At 34.8% G+C, this 20,531-nt stretch overlaps 1 protein-coding gene across 4 annotated transcripts in view; it reads left to right on the plus strand.

Moving 5' to 3' along the window:
- The window catches only part of LOC149805172 (centrosomal protein CCDC61-like), an 87,200-nt gene that overhangs the window by 31,014 nt on the left and 35,655 nt on the right, over positions 1–20,531 (plus strand). For all 4 annotated transcript variants that reach the window (XM_089948011.1, XM_089948029.1, XM_089948019.1 and 1 more), the window contains exons 8-12: positions 1,324–1,598; positions 5,708–5,786; positions 8,011–8,099; positions 17,642–17,674; positions 18,127–18,187. In XM_089948011.1, the coding sequence (XP_089804137.1) occupies positions 1,324–1,598; positions 5,708–5,786; positions 8,011–8,099; positions 17,642–17,674; positions 18,127–18,187 (537 nt within the window). The remainder of the gene's footprint in view (positions 1–1,323; positions 1,599–5,707; positions 5,787–8,010; positions 8,100–17,641; positions 17,675–18,126; positions 18,188–20,531) is intronic.

Here is a 20,531-nt window from a genome sequence, read left to right on the forward strand (position 1 = left end):
ATTTGGTTCTATTTATCATACGGAGGTTTCTCTTAATAGCAGATAAAGGTGGAAGGTTAGGGACTGATACGTCAAGATGGCATATAATGCAGAGGTGATCTGATGCAAGGTCATGGGATACCAGGGAGGACTGTAGAATGTTATTATCAGGGCTATGAAGAATCCAGTCTAAAATGTGACCATGTTTATGGGTGGGTTGGTTAACTGACTGTTTGAGGTTGAAAGCATTAATGGAATCTTGAGTTTTGATGTATTTGAGTTTCAGGGACAGTCATAGTGAAAGTTGAAATCTCCAAGAATAATCGAGTTGCCACCTACAAAATTTCCATAGTCCAGGAGATTAGGAAACTGCTCCAAAAAGAGAGAGTCAGCCAGCTTGTTTTTTCTACCAGGAGGAGGGTGGTATAGGCAGAAAAAATGGACTGACCTTTGCTCCAGTGTGAGTGTGGTTTGGACTAGTTCAAACGATGTGTAGTTGAAATTAAATGTTGTGGTGAAGTTAAGACATTTTATCATGGCGTTCTTTGTGATGACAGCAATTCCACCTCTGCAAGAATTATGGGGGAGCGACTTGATGGATTAACCAGTGGGTGTTAGATCCGCGCACTTGGGCTCATCGCCTGATGTTTTTAGCCATGTTTCTGTCAAGAAAAATGTCAACATTTTATTCGTTGATAAAATTAACTATTTCTGTGCGCTTGACATTGACTCATCACTGCCATCTCACCGCTGTCCATGTGGGTTAGATCTTGGGCTCTATCAGTGTTGGGATGTGAGAAAGCTTGCCAGTAGCTTTCCATGAGTTTGTGGTGCTTACCAGGTTCTTCTGCCACCAATTAAACTGACCACCTGTATAGCCTGTCTCAAAGCAAACAACTTTGGAAAGTTACGTTGACATCACCTGGCTTTGTCCTGACACCTTGCCACTTCACGATATCCCACCCCAACCCATTGTTCTTGGAGTCTTTTCAATTTTTAAGCAAGTAACATCTCTCATATTCCTGTATGAATCAGATTCTCCATTCAAATTTTGGATGCTAAAAGACATTAATTTGAGTGGAGGTTTTTTTAAACTGAATATTAATGAAGTTAAAATGAGTTTATCCTATCCATTAGTTTATTTTGTACAAAAGGAGATTGCTTGGATTTGTATACCACAAAATATCCCAGTCATCTTTATGCTTGTTATAGATAGAAAGTTTTTTAAACTTTTTGATTGGACAGTAGAATCAGTAGTGCCTTCATGCCATTTATCAGTTCCTTTTTGTTGCACGATGTCACTCTGTATATTTCCTGTGTTGAACATTTGTATTTATATTTCAGAGATCGAATCAAAGGGTCACAAAGAACCTCACGTAATCCCCACAGAGTGGAAAGAGAAAGATCTTTTGACAGATTTTCATCGAGAGAGAGGTCATTATCTCGTGAAAGGTCATTATCCAGAGAAGGGTCATGGTCAAGTGACAGACTGTCTGCTAGAAATAGCTCAAAGGAGCGACCATCATCTGCACCTAACAAAAGCCACCTTAGTGATCGCTCATCAAGTTTCAACAAAAACAATTGTCAAATTCGACGAAGTAGAACACCTTCACCTTCAGGTTAGGACATATGACAGTCTGCTTTAAACTCCTGTAAACATTCTGTTGGCTCTCTCTCTGGTGAAGTCTCCACATGCAACGTTTTTTAAACAAATGAAAATTCAGTGTTAATTCATGTGCATGTAATTCATGTTTGTCAATTCAGACAGGTTAACTCCCCTTTTTACCCACTAAGTGGCTACCATTATACCTGATCTGACCAGTTTTCACTTCTGTTATCATGCTGCAAAAATATCCTCCATAGAATTTTATCTTAAATTTAATCTTCCACATTTCATTTTCAACTGTACATTAAGTCACATTGTTGTTTTATGTGGTGCATGCAACATTTTTGTAAAAATCTGGCAAATTTATTGCTATTTTTTCACATTATCATACCACTTGCTTTTATCACAAGTGACAACATTTTCTCTAACTGAATTTTCCAGGTGCTGTTTTTAGACATTTACTCTAATAATTACCGTTTTTTTATAATGCAGTTGGAATTTATTTAAAATTATATATATATATATATATTGTATACACTTGTTTGTTTATTCTTTTCTTCATTAGTGAGTTGAATGCATGCAATTCAAAGTCATAGAGGACATCGACAAAACATGTTTGCTCTGTACCAAATGCTCATCATCACACATGTATAAAGTGTGTGTGTTGTGTGGACAGAGAATACACAAGCAAATGCTCTTGAGAAATAAGTCAAAGGTAAAAAAAAGAGAGTACTATCAATTTCTTCTCAGCATGAAGTGCTAAGTGTATGTCCTAAATCAGAATTGCTAGCAAATTTATTGGGCATGTCAAGAAGCACCTTCCACCCCAAGAAAATACAGAAGACTGTACCAGGTAATACTGCCGTTGGAATGATAAGGCATTATTGTCAAGATTATCAGTGATGGAAGGGGAAGAATTTTATCAGGACCTGTTTTGAAAAGTTATTGTTATAATGCAAGACAATTTCTGTCATGCTTGCTTACTTCCTCAGATGGGGTGGGTGGGGAGGGGGCAGAGAACTAAATCATCCGACTTATGCATTTTATTATGGGAGTTTGTACACTGGTGCTTCCAGCACTGGATAATGGTCCAGATCAGACACACTCATGGCAGACTGAATATATTGGCAGATTGTATGTTATGATGGGATCAAACTCTGTACACCTTATGGTCCCTTCATCATCTGATTTTTGTTGTACACTTTGAAGGCATCCTGTGATAAATCTCTTTGTGACAAGGTGGAATAACAGACTGTCCATCTTCATCTGTTCTGTCCCTGAGCAAGAGTCGATGCTCTGGCAGTTAGTTGGAATGGGATTTGTTGCTGTGTTTTGATTCATCCTGTACTGATTCCAAGAGTCATTCAGAAAATTGAGGACCAGAATTGCAAAGTCGTTCTGGTTGCCCAACTCTGTTGGAACAAGTCATGGGTGAATGATCTGTTCAAAGTAGTGATTGACCTCCCCATGAAGATCCTGTCAAAATTCAGCAGTCTGTTCCAACAACCCTGCATGCGGGTGTTTTTTCATGCCTGGCTTATCAGTAGAGCCTTCAACCTTCGGTCATGGAGAGAATCATGAGTAGGGAAGTCTTTCACTTTGAAAGCAAATTGAAAGTCTATGAAGTGAAGTGGCAGGTATTCTGAGACTGGTGCAAAGATCACAATGTCATCCCCTTGAATGCCTCAATCTGTCTGGTAGCTTACTTTTCTCTCTGGCTTTTTGAGGAGAAAAAATTAGCCACAGTTACTACAAATGATATATCACTCCATTTATTTCTGATATTTTCAGACATCATGGTAGAGCCAGTATAGGTCACAACAGTTATCTGTCAGGATTGCTGTCCAACCTTGAACTGAATAGCCAAAATCACTCACCCTGTTTTCAAAAGGGATCTTTTATCTGTTTCCAAAATGGAATCTTTTATGGGTTTTAACTGGGCTCAAATCAGAGAAATCTGAACCCATATCCAGAGCCTCTTTGAAGCTGCTATCTTACAAGATATGCTTTCTGATAGTGCAAGCCTCAGCATGCAGGGTTAGATAATTGCTTGTCCTTTTAAAGGATTGAACTATCGCCAGTTCTGACTGGATAGATCCACGGCATTAATGAACCAACCAGGTTTCATCGATAAGAATTAGTTACCATGACAATCAGAAGATGTTTATCTAAGCTCTGTTCTCCATGCGAATGTTGCAAGAGGCATTTTAATACATATCCTGTCCATGCTTTCAAATGCATGCATTCTCTTTAATTAATTACTCAGTTAAACTAGTGCCATGTACTGAGGGCAGAGGTTTTAATGGTCAAGAGTTTCTTTTCTTTGTTGCTGTCTGTCTTTCTCTCTCTCTCTCTCTCTCTCTCTCTCTCTATATATATATATATATATATATATATATATATATATATATATATATAGTGGTTCCCGTCTTATATGGCCTCCCCTTTTGTACCGTGACAGTGGCCTTTCCGGGGGGGGGGCTAAATTTTTTGTGAGAAGTATTTGTAATGTAAGTGGTAAGAAAGCTACGTACTTCAAAGCATTTAATATCTTCATTTCGTTTTAAAGTAACATTAATTATTAAAAGGTTCTTCTTGTTATAATAATAGTCTTATTTCAACTGAATATACATAATAGTTCTAATTCTTGGCGTAAGCATGATATATGAGCGGGTATTGTTGTGATGCACATTGCAAAACCAATAAAAATGTCATTTAAGTCTTTTTACATACATAATTCTCTTTCCATTTGTTCCATATTCCCGCTGCTGCTGAATAACCTCCTTATCTTTTATGATGTTGTTTATTTGAATCTTTTCAACATAAAATTGTTTTATTCGAGTCTTTTCTGCATAAAATTGTTCAGCAAGTCCCCCTCCCCACCTCACCTGATGTTGTTGAATAGAATAACTGACTTTCTTCTAAAATAATATGTCTCAGTTTATGAGATGACATGTTAATGTTTGGTAACGATTTATTTGGATGTATTCGGATTTATTCGGATGTTGCTAACTGTATGTGATTTATTTATGCAGACAGAACTTTTGTTGAGTGGACGAAATGCCTTTTTCGTAAAGGAAAAACGATAAATGTGTTGTCACATGATTTTTCGGTCTTTGTCTGGTACCCTGATTTGTTCAAAGTTAATTTCTGTGTGTGTGTGTGTGTTAATGCACAAAATCTATTTTTAGCCAGTGCTGACTATATTATGATCTTGACAATTACGTCCAGCTGTAATCATCAAAGAGAAGAATTCGACAGATGTGTGAAGCCCAAAACTCTATCATAACATTGTTGTGCCCATTTCCTGTAAACATTGGCTTTTATAGACGATGATATAATATGAATCTTATTGTTACATGTATTTTAGTCAACACTTATTTCAGTAACGGAAACTTGACATTGGGAGACATGTATTGACGATAGAGATAGTCTGATTACTTACTTTATGTCACGATATGAATTATTGGCTCTGGATACATTTGGGGGAAAAAAGTGTCTGCTTATGCGGGGAAAATTGTCCATTTTTGTACCAATATGCTGGCTGCTGTTTGCATTAGAGGGGTGGCCATTCTTGAGGGGTACTTTTGAATACTAACTCGTCAATGTCAGTGGATTCTGAATGTAAGAAGCAGGTGGCCGCTGGTTTGGGTGGGTGAGGGGCATTCAAGAGAGACTACTATAAATATATATATAGAGAGAGAGAGAGTGTGTATATATATATATATATATATATATATATATATATATATATATATATATATATATATATAGGGGTGGCCGAGTGGTCTAAAGCGCTTTCCATTATGGATCACTGCCATCTCACCTCTGTCAGCGTGGGTTCGAGTCTCGGATTCGGCCAATGTGGGTATGTGAGAAAGCTTACCAGTAGCTTCTCACGGGTCAGTGGTTCTTTCCGGGGATTTCCCGGGTTTTTCCTCCACCATTAATACTGGCCGCCATATATAGCCTATCGTGTGCTGGAAAATGGTGTTGAACCCTACAACAACAATATATATATAATATATCCAGTATAGACTACTGTCCCATCAAAATTAAATCCTGTCAAAGTAAAAACTTCATGTATTGTAATTATGATTTTGTTATAATGTAATTTTTCAGGTGCTAGAAATACTAGATTTAACCCAACAGCATATATAAAAGAAAAGGAACGAAAGAAATCAGAGGTATCATTAGACAGGTAAGATGAATTTAGATTTCTCCATTGTAAGGCAACATTGTGATTAAGTGTTTGTTTAGGAACAAAATATATTGGTAGTTGTTAATTTGTTCTTGTGAGAAAAAATAAGCAGCTTGAACAGTAAGTAACCAGAAACTTGCAAAAATTCATCATCATGAAGGATATTCAGAATGCCATAAAAATTGCTTCTGGCATGGTTGTCACACATCATTTAAACAACTGCCAAACATGGAAACAGAATATGTTTTTCGTATGATTTTAGGTCATCAGTTGACATGGTAGATTTGTTTACTTCTTGTCATCTTGTCTGCAAAAACCATGGGTCAGAAGAAATTACAATAGCTTAAAGGTTATGTGCTATAGAAAATTGCAGAAATTATCCTATAAATTCTCAACAGTATCAAGTTATTGAAGCTTTATAGTTGAACTAAATTGCTGAAACAAAAGTGGCAAAGTAGAAGGAAAATTGACATGGAATATTTAAGAGGACTGTGAAGATAAAGCAGAGAAGTTTGGAAGATTTGAATGGTATTTTTAAATTCATCATTGTCAATGCCAACTCCATTTCACACTGTCTGAATAAAAATTGAATTATTTAACTACAGTAAGAGACATGTTAGAAAGACACTCCCAGTTTTAGATGTCAATAAGAAAACAACCTAAAATGGTGTGGAGGTTGACTAGTATTGCCTGCTAATTTGCAATAGAAAAAGTAATGAGATCCAGCTCATATCATGATCATTATCATCATCATCATCATCATCATCAGGGCTGGTCCAGTAAAATATACATGGGGTCCAGGGAAGGTACTTTTAATGTAGAATAGTCACCCATAGATGCAGTTTAGAATTTTGTATTATTTTCATATTAACTCTCTGAGTAATCTGAGTACCCTGGCATCTGTTTTTTAAAAAGTGCCTCCCTGGTTACCTTGTATTATTATCATTATTATTATTATTATTTAAGGCAGTTGTTATAATTTATATTCAAAGAATTCTCTGTAAATTTATCATTCATAATTTTGGATGGAAAAGAACTTCATTAATAATTTTCTTCAAGCATTATCTCTCTATATTTTTTTGTGTAGCATGTTTTTGTGTACATATACATGGTAAGAAGGTAGCTAACAAGCTAACAAAGCTGCTTGTGTGTTGCAGCTGGAGAGCTAGGAAATACAGAAAGTTTCAACCAATGATTGGCATGGCACCTTTATTCAAAGACTTCTGATGCCTTTTAAGTGAAACACTTTTCCCATGATGTACTGAGTATTCTAACTGATATTGCATAGCTGATTTATGCATGTGCATTTAAATATATTCTATATATTACACATACTGTTGATATTCTTACGGAATTTGCATAGATGATTTATGCATGTTATTATGACTCAACAGACACAAGACCTAATGCTTAAAGTTCCAGATAACCTTTAGTGGAAATCCAATGCTAGAAGTGTTGATGTGACTGTGGTGTCATGGGTAGTGGTGATATGCCAACAATCTCTTGTTGAATCACAATAATACAATCAAATAATAAATCCTTATTTTTTGAAATTTGAGTATAAATGCAAGTCTTTTTTTCCAGTGTTATTTTTGAAGAGTGCTGTGTATTTGCAGTGAATAAATAATTTGAATAAATAAAATTCCAGCTCAAATGAACTATGTAACACAACAGCATTAACAACTGATTTTGCCTCAAGATATTACAGCACAAATAATTCATGTATAGAAAGATAAGATTATATAGTCCTCTACCTGATCTTGGGTCACAATTAGCATTTTCTCAAAAAAGCTATTTCCTAATGTAAAGATTCTTTCTGGACATTTCATAATGTGTATAAGATAAAATCATAGTTATAATAAGAAGTCTATTTCTAAAATTATAGTATAAAATGAAGTAAACAGCAGGTAGACCCAGCAATTCAAGGGTAATTTTCAAAGTTGTCTACTCATATTGAGATAAACATGTTGTTTACGAAATCAAAATCAATGATTTAAGTCAGGTAGAAATTGAACTTGACTTTGGATAAGGTCAAGTTCAACATACAGTGATACATTGTCATTAGCATTTAATGAAATACCCCCCAAATTTTTTAAAAACCTAACTAACAAACAATGCAAATTAAATATCCACAGCTATGTGCATTTAAATGTTTTATGTATTATCGATACAGTGGATTCTTACAAACCACACATTTTTTATTTATGCTTGTTTTTCTTTCCAGAGATAGGAGGAGAAGGGCAAATACTTCTAGAACATCTGTGTCAAGTAGACCATCCCCTGGAAATAAATTAACTAACAGCAGATTATCCTGTAAGGATCATAGATTTTACTTACTTTATTTCATTTTGTTTTATCTCACCTGACTGTAAGACTAAGTGAGTTTATGGTATTTCCTATCACTCAGTGTGAAGCTGGTATCTATCAACAATTGCTATGTTCAACTTTTCTCAGAAACTGCCTGACCAGTTTTAACCAAAATTGGCACAGGGCATTCTGGCATAAATACCTTTCAAGTTAATACAAACACTGACCAAACTTGACAGACAGTACCTTGGTTTTAAGATATGGCCACCATTACAGAATAAACCTTTAAACAGCTTCTGCTCCTAACCACCACATAGAATTGGATCAAATATTAACAGAACACCTCCATTGCTTTTATGCCATCAACTATGGTTTCCCTTGTTAAAAATAGGAAAAATGCTGTAAATGGCTTTTTCTCATAAACTGCTTAGCAGAATTTGACCAACTTTGACAATGCATTCAGGTTTAAAGGGGTTTCATATTTGTTCAGATGATGTAAATTTGCCATCTAATGTAGCCACCATTATTCATAATCCTATAAAAGCCAACATTTCTAAAATTACACCAAAGATATTGATCAGATTTAAAGAAGGCATTTTGGCATGAAGGGATATTAATTTTGCACAAATGATGGCATTCTGGCATCAAATATAACCGCTCTTGCTAAATTTAGAAAAACCTTCAATAACTTATAATTAATTGCTTAACAGAATTTTACCAAATTCTGCAGAAAGTATCCTATCTTGAATGCCTATCACATGGATCCCAGTGATGCCATTGTGCCATCAAATATAGCTGTTATTACTAAAAGTAGAAAAATATTTGCACAACTTGAGGGACCCCCCCCCCCCAACTATACAGACTTTGAGCAACTTTTACACAAAGTGTCTCAGCATAGGTGCCTTTTAGTATTTGACAAATGGTGCCGATACATGATCAAGTATGGATACTGATGCAAACACTTGAGGAACATTGAAACAGTTGTTCTTTTAACTTTTGGAATCATTAGCATTGGAGAAAATTTAACAGAAAGCATCCTACAGACCCAGATGTTTGGGCCAGCTTTTCATGCCTTTGGCTGTTAGGCTGATGTCAGCCAGGTGTGTTAGGCTGATGTCAGCCATGTGTTAGGTGGATGAAAGCCAGGTGAGCAATCTCAAGCCCACATATACCTCTTTCATATTTTCCAAGCCTTATAACTTAAGAATGTCATTAAACCTTTTAATTTCCAGCTCTGTTGTACTTAAGACGAGTGAAAAATATGCAACGTCCTATTACACCTGGTAAATCTTCCATCTGTTCCGCATTGGAACTGTTCTTAACCCTGGTTGTGCAGAGTTGTTTTTGCATGACATCATCACCTATGTAAATATGTTTCTGATTGCTCCATCTGTGTGTGCTGAGTTGTTTCTAAACATTTAGCCAAATCCATGTAACTGCTGCAAAACAAGAATTTATGGTCAGATTGGGGTGGAGTTGCAAAAAGTGAAGCATGGAGATTGCTAACACAAAAAACATTGAAACAGGTTTGTGTTCATCGTTACCACTGCAACTGAAAAGGGAAATACAGTAGCCAAATATTTGTTGAAGAAAAAAATCAAATATAATTGCTAGTATTCCATCAAATTTAATGTGTATATGGATAGAGTCAAATTTTTGACAATATATCACTTATATTTTAGTGTCAGTGTTTTGGGGTCTGAGCTGGATTAATAGCATTTCAGTTTCTAAAATGTCCATGCATTTCATTATGTTATAATATTTAGTTTTTGCAATATTAACTGTAAATGGTTTCGTATGAAATATGACCATTGCATTATTTATAGCCATATAAATCATGTAATCAATACAGAAATTATAAATGATTATATAATTTTCTTTGGTTGCCATGGTGACCAAACACGTGTTAGAAAAGATTAAAAGAATTAAATGACATTGCATATATTACACACAAAAAGTCTATTTGCTGAATATTTTATCCAAATGAGACAATGTTCATTCTTCGAACAACAAAATGTAATCAGTGTTTCAACTCTACCATGAAGGAAAAATGCTAATTATTGTACATGCAGAATAATTTTATAGATTATATTTACACACAAAGAGAACACTATCTATGCAGTGAGTCAAGCTAAGGTGGCTTAACAGAAGGCTAATGTAATTTTCTCATTTGAAATTTGTTCACGGGAAGATATCTCCCAGAATTTTATGCAAATATATGCAAATTTTACAGCAAGCAAGAAATCAGTATGTTAAATTCATGTAATAATATATGTGATGTGTGTACCAAACCCAATTGCAGTTATGCATTCACATGAAATAGACTCTTATAATGATTCACATAGAAATAAATCAAAAATTTATTTTTATTTTTAACATTTAACAATAGTTTGAAGAAATACCTTTTTATTGATGGGTTTAAAAACTTTTAGGTTAATCTCATGCTCAAGAGTTTTATGTTTTGACAGCTTGAATGTTTTATTTACAAACTGAATATATATCACTAATATTAGATAAGTTGTATTTTGATTGCTTTCAAAGATGTATCAATAATGCACTCTTTGCTCTATGACCAAAAGCAAAGTTTTATAACTTACAACTCAAGGTATTCTGAGACATTACTCTGTTCATTTTCCAATGTTGAGCTAGTTTGAACACAACTATGAAAGGCTACTTTGTCTACATATTTTTTTGGTAATCTTCTACAGTCTCTGCAAGTTGGCAAGATTATAATGTTTTATTTGTTTTACATTGAAACTGTAATTAAAAGAAATTCATGTGCATGAAAAAATGTTTTCAAATATCTTTTTTTTTCATAGTTATCTTTTTTCAAAGTTCTTTCTGTGGAATTGTGCAATTTATGTGCTGCAAACTGTTAAAGTTGCCCAAGTTTGAAATCTAAATAATTTGCAAATTGTCGTAATGAGCTCATTGTCAGGGTTAAGCATTTTTCATCGCAGAATATTTTTTGTTATAAATTGATGAATGAAACAAGTACATTATGTACACTTTTTTTATCCTTTTTACTTTACGTCTTTAAAATCAGTAGAGCGTACAAAGAAATGGGAATTATATTTTTCAGTGTTATGTCTAGGACATTATTTGATTATGCCAGTATCTTTTTAACAGTATTATTTTAATGGATGAAATTTTCATGGGAGATTTTCAAGTTAATTTGTAACATGTAGGTTATAGACTAATTTGGATTAAAACATCTATTTTTTTAAAGTTTATATACAGTGTTCCACCTCTTATATGGCCACCCCTTCTGCACATGGAAAGTGGCCTTATAAGACAGGTGGCCTTTCATGAGGGGGACTAAATTTTTTGTGAGAAGCATTTGTAATGTAAGAAGTAAGAAGACTACATACTTCAAAGCATTTAATATCTTCATTTATGAGTAACATTAATTATTGAAAGGTTCTTCTTGTGATAATAATATACTTATTTCAATTGAATATACATTAATAGTTTTTATTCCTGGTGTAAGCGTGATATGCAAGTGGGTATTGTTGTCATGCACATTGCAAAACCATTCAAAAACATCATTTAAATCTTGGTACATACATAATTCTCTTTCGATTTGCTCCATTTTCCTACTGCTGCTGAATAACCACCTTATCGGTTACAACATTGTTTCTTGAAGTCTTTTCAACATAATATTGTTTTATTCAAGTCTTTTCTACATAAAATTGTTCTGCAAGTCACCCCTCCCCACCTCACCCAATGTCGTTGGGTAGAATAATCGACTTTCTTCTAAAATAATGTCTCCATTTACGTGATGACATGTTATTGTTTGGTAATGATTTTTTCGGATGTTGCTAACTGTCTGTGATTTAATTATGCACATATAACTTTTGTCAAGTGGACAAAATGCCTTCTTCATAAAGGAAACAATAAATATGTTGTCACATGATTTTTTGGTCTTTGTCTGGTACCATTTAGTTCAAGGTCAAGGTTAATTTCTCTGTGTGTGTGTTAACACACAAAATCTATTTTTAGTCTGTGTTGACCCTGTTATAATCTGACAATTGCGTCTGGTTGTAATCATCAAAGAGAAGAACTCAACAGATGTGTGAAGCCCTAACTTCTATCATAACACTGTTGATCCCATATCCTGTCAACGTCGGCTTTTATAGACAGTGATACAGTATTAATCTTACTGTTCCACACACTTTAGTCAACATTTCTTTCATTAACGGAAACTTGACATTGGGAGACATGTATGAATGATAGAGATACCTACCTTACGTCAAGATATGAATTAATTATTGGTTCTGGATACACTTGGAAAAAAGTGGCTGTTCGTGAAGGGAACATTTTCTATTTTGTACTAATATGCTGGCCACTGGTTGCATTAGAGGGGTGGCAATTCTTGAGGGGTTCTTTTGAATACATTATCGTCGCTGCCAAGGGATTCTGGCCATAAGAAGCAGGTGGCCGCTGGTCAGGGAGGCCATTCAAAAGGGAGACTACTGTATTTGATATATTGAATGACAGTAGTGGGTCAACTTTCTTCAGTTTTTTGGATTGGGTGAGGCAGCTAGTTTTTATTATTATTTATTATGTTTCTGTGTTACTTCACTGTCCTAAAACATTTGAGAAAATATCTGTATTTAGCCTTTCATGTACATTGGTCTACTTTTGAAACTAGTTCCTTAAAAACAAAACAAAACTGAATAAACCAAATCATAATATCAGAGATTTAGATAATGTGTACTGAACTCAATGCATATCACACATAGTTCCTGTTATTGTCAGAAGTTCAGGTGATGAACATTTTTTATTTGAGTCTTTTAAACATAAAATTGTTTTATTCGAGGCTTTTCTACATAAAATTGATCAGCAAGTCTCCCCCACCACCTGATGATGACATGTTATTGCATACATTGCAAGCCACAGATAGTTCATATTGTTGTCAGAAGTGCAGATAATTAGTGTTGGTCTTCATGCATATATTGCAAGACACAGATAATTTCTGTTGTTGTCAGAAGTGTGTGTAATCAGTGTTTGTCTTGATGCATACATTGCAAGCCACAGATAATTCCTGTTACTGTCAGAAGTATTGGTAATCAGCATTTGTCTTGATGCATAAGTCGCAAAACAGCGATAATTCCTGTTGTTGTCAAAAGCGTTGGTAATCATTGTTGGACTTGGTGCATATTTTGCAAGTCAAGTCAAGGATAGTTCCTATTGTTGTCAGAAGTGAGGTAATGAATGCTAGTCTTGATGCATTATTCTCAGAGCTAGATATTATAAATATATCTTGATTTTAAGTATATTGGTTAAATGGTTTTCAGTCTTCTCTCGCATTGTCTCTCTCTCTCTCTCTCTCTCTCTCTCTCAGATGAATTTCATTTACAGTAGGATTTAAATGGACAGAGAAAAAAAGCAGAGCAAAATGAATCTTATGTCTCAAGAAGACTTTAATGTTTTATGGAGTTTTTAAAATGTAATATTATAATGTTTCATGGACACCACCCTGCCAACTTTGAAACTTACATATTTGGTCACTTTAAAAGTTGTTACACAATTCTGAATCTCAGAGGTACATTGTATCTTCCAATACCAGAAATGTTGTATAGCTGACAGACTGATTCATGAGCAGACGTGATAACAAGTTTAAGCTGCAATCTATTGAAGCTCTAATTTTTTTATGGAAGGGGATGGCTGTGTCCGAACACCAGAATATGTATAATCCCACAGAAAATCAGTTACGTCTCTGACTTGGCAGAATTCTGCCCCTGAATATTCATACCTCCAAATTTTCCTTAATCAGCTTCAGTCTAGCTGAGACTATCCCATTCATAAGTAAGATAATCGACTTCAACCAGCTTTCTGATATAAGTAATACTTTGACTAGTAAACGGCCACCATGTTGTTTACATAACTATTTGCTGTCAACAACTGTCTTAGCTGGAAAAATAAACCTGTTCAAGTGCTTCTTTCACTAATGTATAGTTACAGTTATGTAAAGCTGATATGATTTGCAAGAATTTGACATCTGTATAAGTAATTGTCTTGATCGTTTTTATACTACCCACAATAGACAGAGGTTCTCTTTGACAATAATTATTTGGTTGCATATTTAGAGCTCTGTGACATAATTGATGAGTATATGTTTTCTGCACTACTGGGGTTAATAACACATGACAGATTAATTTGTGATTTTATTTTAACTGCAGTGTTTTGTCCATATTTGAGTTACTTCAATTTTTTTGAGTAACCATTTTTATTTCTGCAAAAATTTGTTTGCTGTTCATTTTTGTTGCAATTTTTCCTTTTTTAAATTATTTATTTGAAATGTTATTGCATAACAGTCTTACAAAACAAATGTATATGTTTTCAGTTGCCTTTATACCAAAATATATTTGTAGACCTCTTACAGTATAAATGGACTGTAATGCATTTTGACTGGTTCCATGAAAATAGCCAATATAAATGAATTTTCCATTCTGACATAACTTTGTCATTTATAGAAGTCACAACTCATGATAATTTTTACTGAAAGAGGTATTGGATAGTTGGCATAGTAAAAATATAAAAGAAAGGAAGTTTAAGATATTTCAGTTGCCAAGCTTGAATGTATTTATGATGTCCATTGCCATCTGTCATTTATAATATAATTTTTTACTCAATAATTTTAATTGTCCACCATCTATAGTTACCAGACTTTGGGGATAACTTGCACATGGGGCAAGGAAGAACCTTATTGACTTTGGGGTCAAATGGTCAGAGGTCAAGCTCATTGTGATGAAAGATAAAAAGTGTTTTCTCTACAAGAACTCAAATTTTCCACCCATTGGAGTTCCCATATTTTTTAGATGGCTTGCACTTTGGAGAAGGAAGAAGCCTATTTATATCAGGGTCAAAATGTGAAAGGACAAGGGCATCTGCAACTGAAAGAATAGTTATACCTCCAATAGAAAAAACAAACTTTGTGGTTAGCTTGCATTTGGGATTTGAAGAAGACTATTAATTTTGTAGGTCAAAAGGCCAAAAGTCAAAGTCACTGACTGAAAGCAAAAAAGTGGTTTCCACACAATAACATTTGCCTGACATCACAAACTTGTACAAAACAATGTTGATATCATGGACTTGGGGGAAGAAAATAACATTCTATTGATTTATGGTCAAACATCAGTGTCACATTGACTGAAAGAAGAAATTAGGGTTTTGCAGACAAATATAGGTTATCAAGCATATACCTTTATTAGAATACGTGGATGATTCCACACATGGGAAAAGAGAAGCCTATTGATTGTGGGGTCATAATGTCAAGGTCAAAGTCATCGTGACTCATGGAAGAAAATAGTTTTTGGCATAATAATTGTTGCTCAATACCATGACCAGGCTTTGTGCATAACTTCCACTTAAAGTATGGAAGAGTCCAATTGAGTCAGGGGTAAAAGGTCAACTTTCAGTGTTGTAGGTCAAACAAATGTTTGCAAAATTTTTTTTTTTTAAAGAGTAAATACTAAACTTTGTGGATTTCCTGCAGTTAGGAAAACTATAGATTCTGGGTTCTAAAGGTCAGAGTCTAATTTAAAAAAAATAATGGTTTCTGCATGTATTAAGTTCAGTACAAGACCTCAGATCTGGAGCAAAAGGTCAAGGTCATTGAGACCCATTTGTCAATAGTCTCAATAGTGGCTCCATAGAAAATTATTAAATATAGGGAAGATATATGATGTGCCTGCCATTCACAGTACACTTGTTTCCTTGAGGTGAGAAAACTTTGCATAGTAGAGGATGTACACAAAAATTCAATGCAGATGTTTTATTTTCAGTAGAATGTACACAAAATTCATTGTGGGCTTTTTCAGTTTTATTTGGAAAGCTAGAACATATTTTGTCTACACCCTTTGGAAACAGTGATGTTTCTTTGCCCAATACTTGTGGCTGTTAAACTTGACTAGTGACTATAGTATTCTCATACCATCCCATATGTTTGTAATCCCCCTACCGATTATAAATTAAAGCAGAAGGCATCAAGGATATAAAAATGCACAAAACTATGTCATTTCAATCACTGATTTATAATTTCTAACCAAATTGTCATCGTGGGGTCTGAACCACTCCGAAGGCCTAGTGGTTAGAGCTTCAGCTTCAGATGCGAGAGGTTGCGGGGTCAAATCCCAGCTGAGTCATAAGACTTACAAAAATGGTATTAATAGCTGCCTCGCTTGACACTCAGCATTAAGAGGTTAGTGTTTGAACTGGTCGGCCTGGTGTCAGGATAATGTGATGCCCCAGTGCTAGACATCACTATAAACTGTCACACTGTAGACATCATAGCGATATGACGGAAAAATTGTTAAAGCTACGTTAAACAATATAAATCACACACACACACACACACACACACACACCATGGGGTCCGAAACACTGTCAAGTTGTTGACATTTTATGTCAAACAGGAGTTTGTGTAGCAACACGTTCATCATATTTGCTTGGTCCAGTCTATGTTTTCAAGCAATAGATGTGATATAGTCCAGTGTCTTTGAGAATCTCAATAATTCCGTAAATTTTGGATTTACATTTCTCTGAATATATGTATTCAAGATTTCCTTCTATTTATTTGTTCATTCTGTTTTGGAAATATTAAAGCTAGACATTGCAAATATTAGATGCAGAAGACAGTTTGTACTGAAATAGACTATTCTAGAAACCAGAAATGGACAGCAAGCAGTCTGTTTGCTTATTTACTTCGGGAGCTTTTGACAGGGTTTATGGACTTCTTGGCAACAATAAGGTTAGAAATTATAAATCAATGAATGCAATACTAAGTTATGTGCATTTTTTTATATCCTTGATGCTTTTTGTTTTTAAAATATGTAATGGGTACAAAGAAGTGGGACGGTGTGTGAGCTGTTTTGAGGTATCATACCTGCAACAAAATTCAGGTAAAACATTGTGTTTGATCACAGTCATCCACTGTTGCTATTGCTTTTGGGTTAAATCACCATATGTACATTTTTATTATAAAAATTCTAATATTAAGTCTACTTTATCTTATTGAACTACTTTTAAGTACACCACCCCACAGCCTATTTGTAAATTCATTAATTTCATTGGCTGATTTATAAAATATCTTCAACTTAAGTCTGTGGTAGTATTTTGGTGATGTAATCTATTGTAGATAATTACATTTTTGTAGTTTTGTACATTATTTTTCCTTATCGGACCACCAAGCAAGTCTGATTCAGCAAATGCATCAGGCTTGGTCTGGCATTGTTATCAAGGTGGTAAGGGGAAATAACTTCTTTGACATGAACAGCATTGCGTCAGATTTGTTCAACAAAAAGTAATTTCTATGTTTGAAAGGTAATGCAGTTTCCATTTATTTGTTCTAGGTCCAAAAAAGATATAATTTTTATTGTTGCAAGTATAGGATCACATGGTATGGAGGGAACTCTTATATTTTAACAGGTGAAAATATAAGGATGTATGTTTCACATGTGAAACTATAGGAATGAAAAAATACAAATATTATTTCATGGCTATTTTTCACACTTGAGTAAATAATAATGTTTTTTTCCCCACAGCAAATGGCAGAGTAAGGTCCAGAACATCATCATGTAAGTTTCAGTGATCATTATTTTCTTCTTTAAGAATGTTAATTCAGCTGAATAATGTACCACTTCCCTCATCCACAATTAAACTAATGTAGGTGGCTGAAGATCTCCATTCTCACTCCAGAGTTGCCATAAAAATCAATGCATCTAGCTAGAAGAAAAGTATACATTTTGCATATATTTAGAGGCATTTATCATACTGTGTATTAAATTAAGAATTCATTTTTGTTACATAGTGATGGTCTAATGGTCATTTGATACTGAGATTTATTCAAAAACTTGAAATATTTATAAAAACAGCAAGTTTAAATTATTGGTAGTCTAACTTACTGTTAAAATATAGAAACAAAAGTTCAGGCTTATTCTGTATTAAAGTTAAATATTTTGGGCCATAGCTTGTCATATATTTTGTCCTACTGTTAATTAATATCTACATATACTCTGATATTTTTCAGATGGCAGCAATGGTGAATTCAGTGATGGTGGAATTTCAGATTCCTCCTATACTAGACTTAGGTTAGTTACCTACTCTGATCTGTTTTCCATTTCGTCCATTCCAAACATCTTCACACCTATAAGTGCACTTCTTTCTGTCTTCTAAGAGTCAAATTTAGTATGTTTCACTTAGCTGAATGATGGTCACGACATTTGCCATCGAATACATTACCCAATTACATTAACTTTAAACTCAGCAACGTCTTGACCTTGAACCTCCACTACCTCTTGAATCCAGCTCATCCAGGAAGACGAAATATACAAAGTGAAAGAGGTTTAAAGAGAGATGTGCAGTATTACCAGTATGCCGGTTCATCATGGTATTTGTCCCCAGTGGTACCAGTTTACCATAGCATTTTTTCTGGTGGTACATAAATATTTTTTCACTGTACCTGTACTTCAGAAGTTTTTTTCTCATTAAGGAAGATATGGGAATTCCAAAGTAATCTTGTTAAAAAATTAGTGATATTACCGTGTTTTCATTTTACATGACAAAATTAAATTTTTTGAGAAACCGTTTTAGGAAACGTCCTTTTTTAGTTATTTGCTTGTCTAGGTTATTTTGTTAACCCTTACCTCATACAGCCGTCTTTGGACGCCTCTACAAAAGTCACATCGAAGCGCCTTTTGACGCTTCTACAAAAGTCCCATGGAAGCGCCTTTTGACGTTGGCTGTAAACATCAGCCATTTTAAGCCGGTTTTCATAGTGCCACCTTCGGGGAAAACCCCTTATTAGATACTACATTCATTTCTGCGAATGACAATTATGTCAGATCACGTGGTCACTGTTTATGTACTGGTTGATATCTGCTATTTAAAGTAACTGGGTTGTAATCTCCACTCTCCAAAATGGCAGTCGCAGATTTCATTCAGTACTTACAAAGTTTTAATGATTAGAATCACAACTATGAAAGATTCAATAACCTAGAAAAAGGCTCTGATATTGATATAGGCTGCAATTAGTTTTTATAAATTATTAAATTTAGATGACTTTTTGATGTAGACACAGACGAAAAACTTGTAAATTTCAAGTATGAGAAATGGCAGCTACAGTTGGTCACACGGCCTCACTGACATGACGGTGAATGAGTTCTCTCCAGATTTTAAAGCACATAACAAATTCTTCCGTGATAAATAATTACACAGCTATAACAATCTGACTTTACTCTTAAATTGTTCCATATATAATAGATGTGTACCAAAAATGTAAAATGGTTAAAATTGCTGTTAAATGTAACATACACTACATTGCTTAACAGTTCACAGGCAGGCTATATGTATGCGGTCGACTAGGTAACATGTGTTCTATTTATAGCGAGCTGCGCTTTGTCACTATGCTCTATGAGGTAAAGGGTTAAGCACATATGTTATTTGTAAGACTGCAAATCATCCTCAAATTTTCAGGAGACCAATTTTTTTCTACTTGAATTTAATGTAATTTCTCAAGTCCACTAAATACTTTCTCGTTTGTTGAGTTAGTGTGTTTTATGTTTACTGGCCCTCTCTGATAAATATCTTGCACATGTGCTGGCATACCACTCAAAGTTTCCCTGCCTAGTGTATCAATAATGCAGCCAGAAAATTGTAGGCTTCAGTGTCAACAGTTCCTATTTTTATCAACAAACTCAATAATGCTGGCTTATGGCAAATTTCTGTCCCTCAATCTATCTCATATCTGCAATAGTGGCTTTGAATTCATTAAAGAGTATGGTCCCATTTTATGGCAGCCCAGTGGGTGTAAGTCTCCAGCAAATCTGAGCAGGATCTCTTTGCTTTGAAATCCAGGCACATGGAGTATTCTACTGACTTGATTATCTGTAATTCCAGTCTCCAGTGCTGTACATCCATACCCTTTGACTACCAATTGGAGGTCTGTCACATCAGTTAACCATGCCACATACCAGTAAACCATTCTGTTCAGTGTGAGTTCTTACGGAGAATTTTTGTCAAAACAGTCTGTCTGTTTCATTTCAAGTTCCAACCAGCTAGCCACCGAGCTGTCCATCCAGTCATCTGCCAAGCCAACCATCCAGTTTCCCATTTGGCACACTTTCTGGTCACCCTCCCAGTCATCCATATCTGCAAGACAATCCATGTTGATCATCCAGACACCAGTTCAACTGATGCACCCTTTATTCACAGTATATATGGTGGGTGGATACCATGCCACATGCAAAGATGATGTCACTGCCCTGTCCATGCTGCTGGAAATGATCTGTGCAGTAATGGAAGCAATGCCTGATAAGGACCCCACACACACAATTAGTGTGGGGACAACCTTGATCAGTTAGCATACTTTGACCATACCATAAAGTATACAGAGTTAAACCTATAATGTTACGGCTTTAGTAGACATGGAAAATG

Source organism: Sinohyriopsis cumingii, chromosome 2 (assembly GCF_028554795.1).
Source record: "Sinohyriopsis cumingii isolate HCF-2022 chromosome 2, ASM2855479v2, whole genome shotgun sequence".
Lineage (NCBI taxonomy): Eukaryota > Metazoa > Mollusca > Bivalvia > Unionida > Unionidae > Sinohyriopsis > Sinohyriopsis cumingii.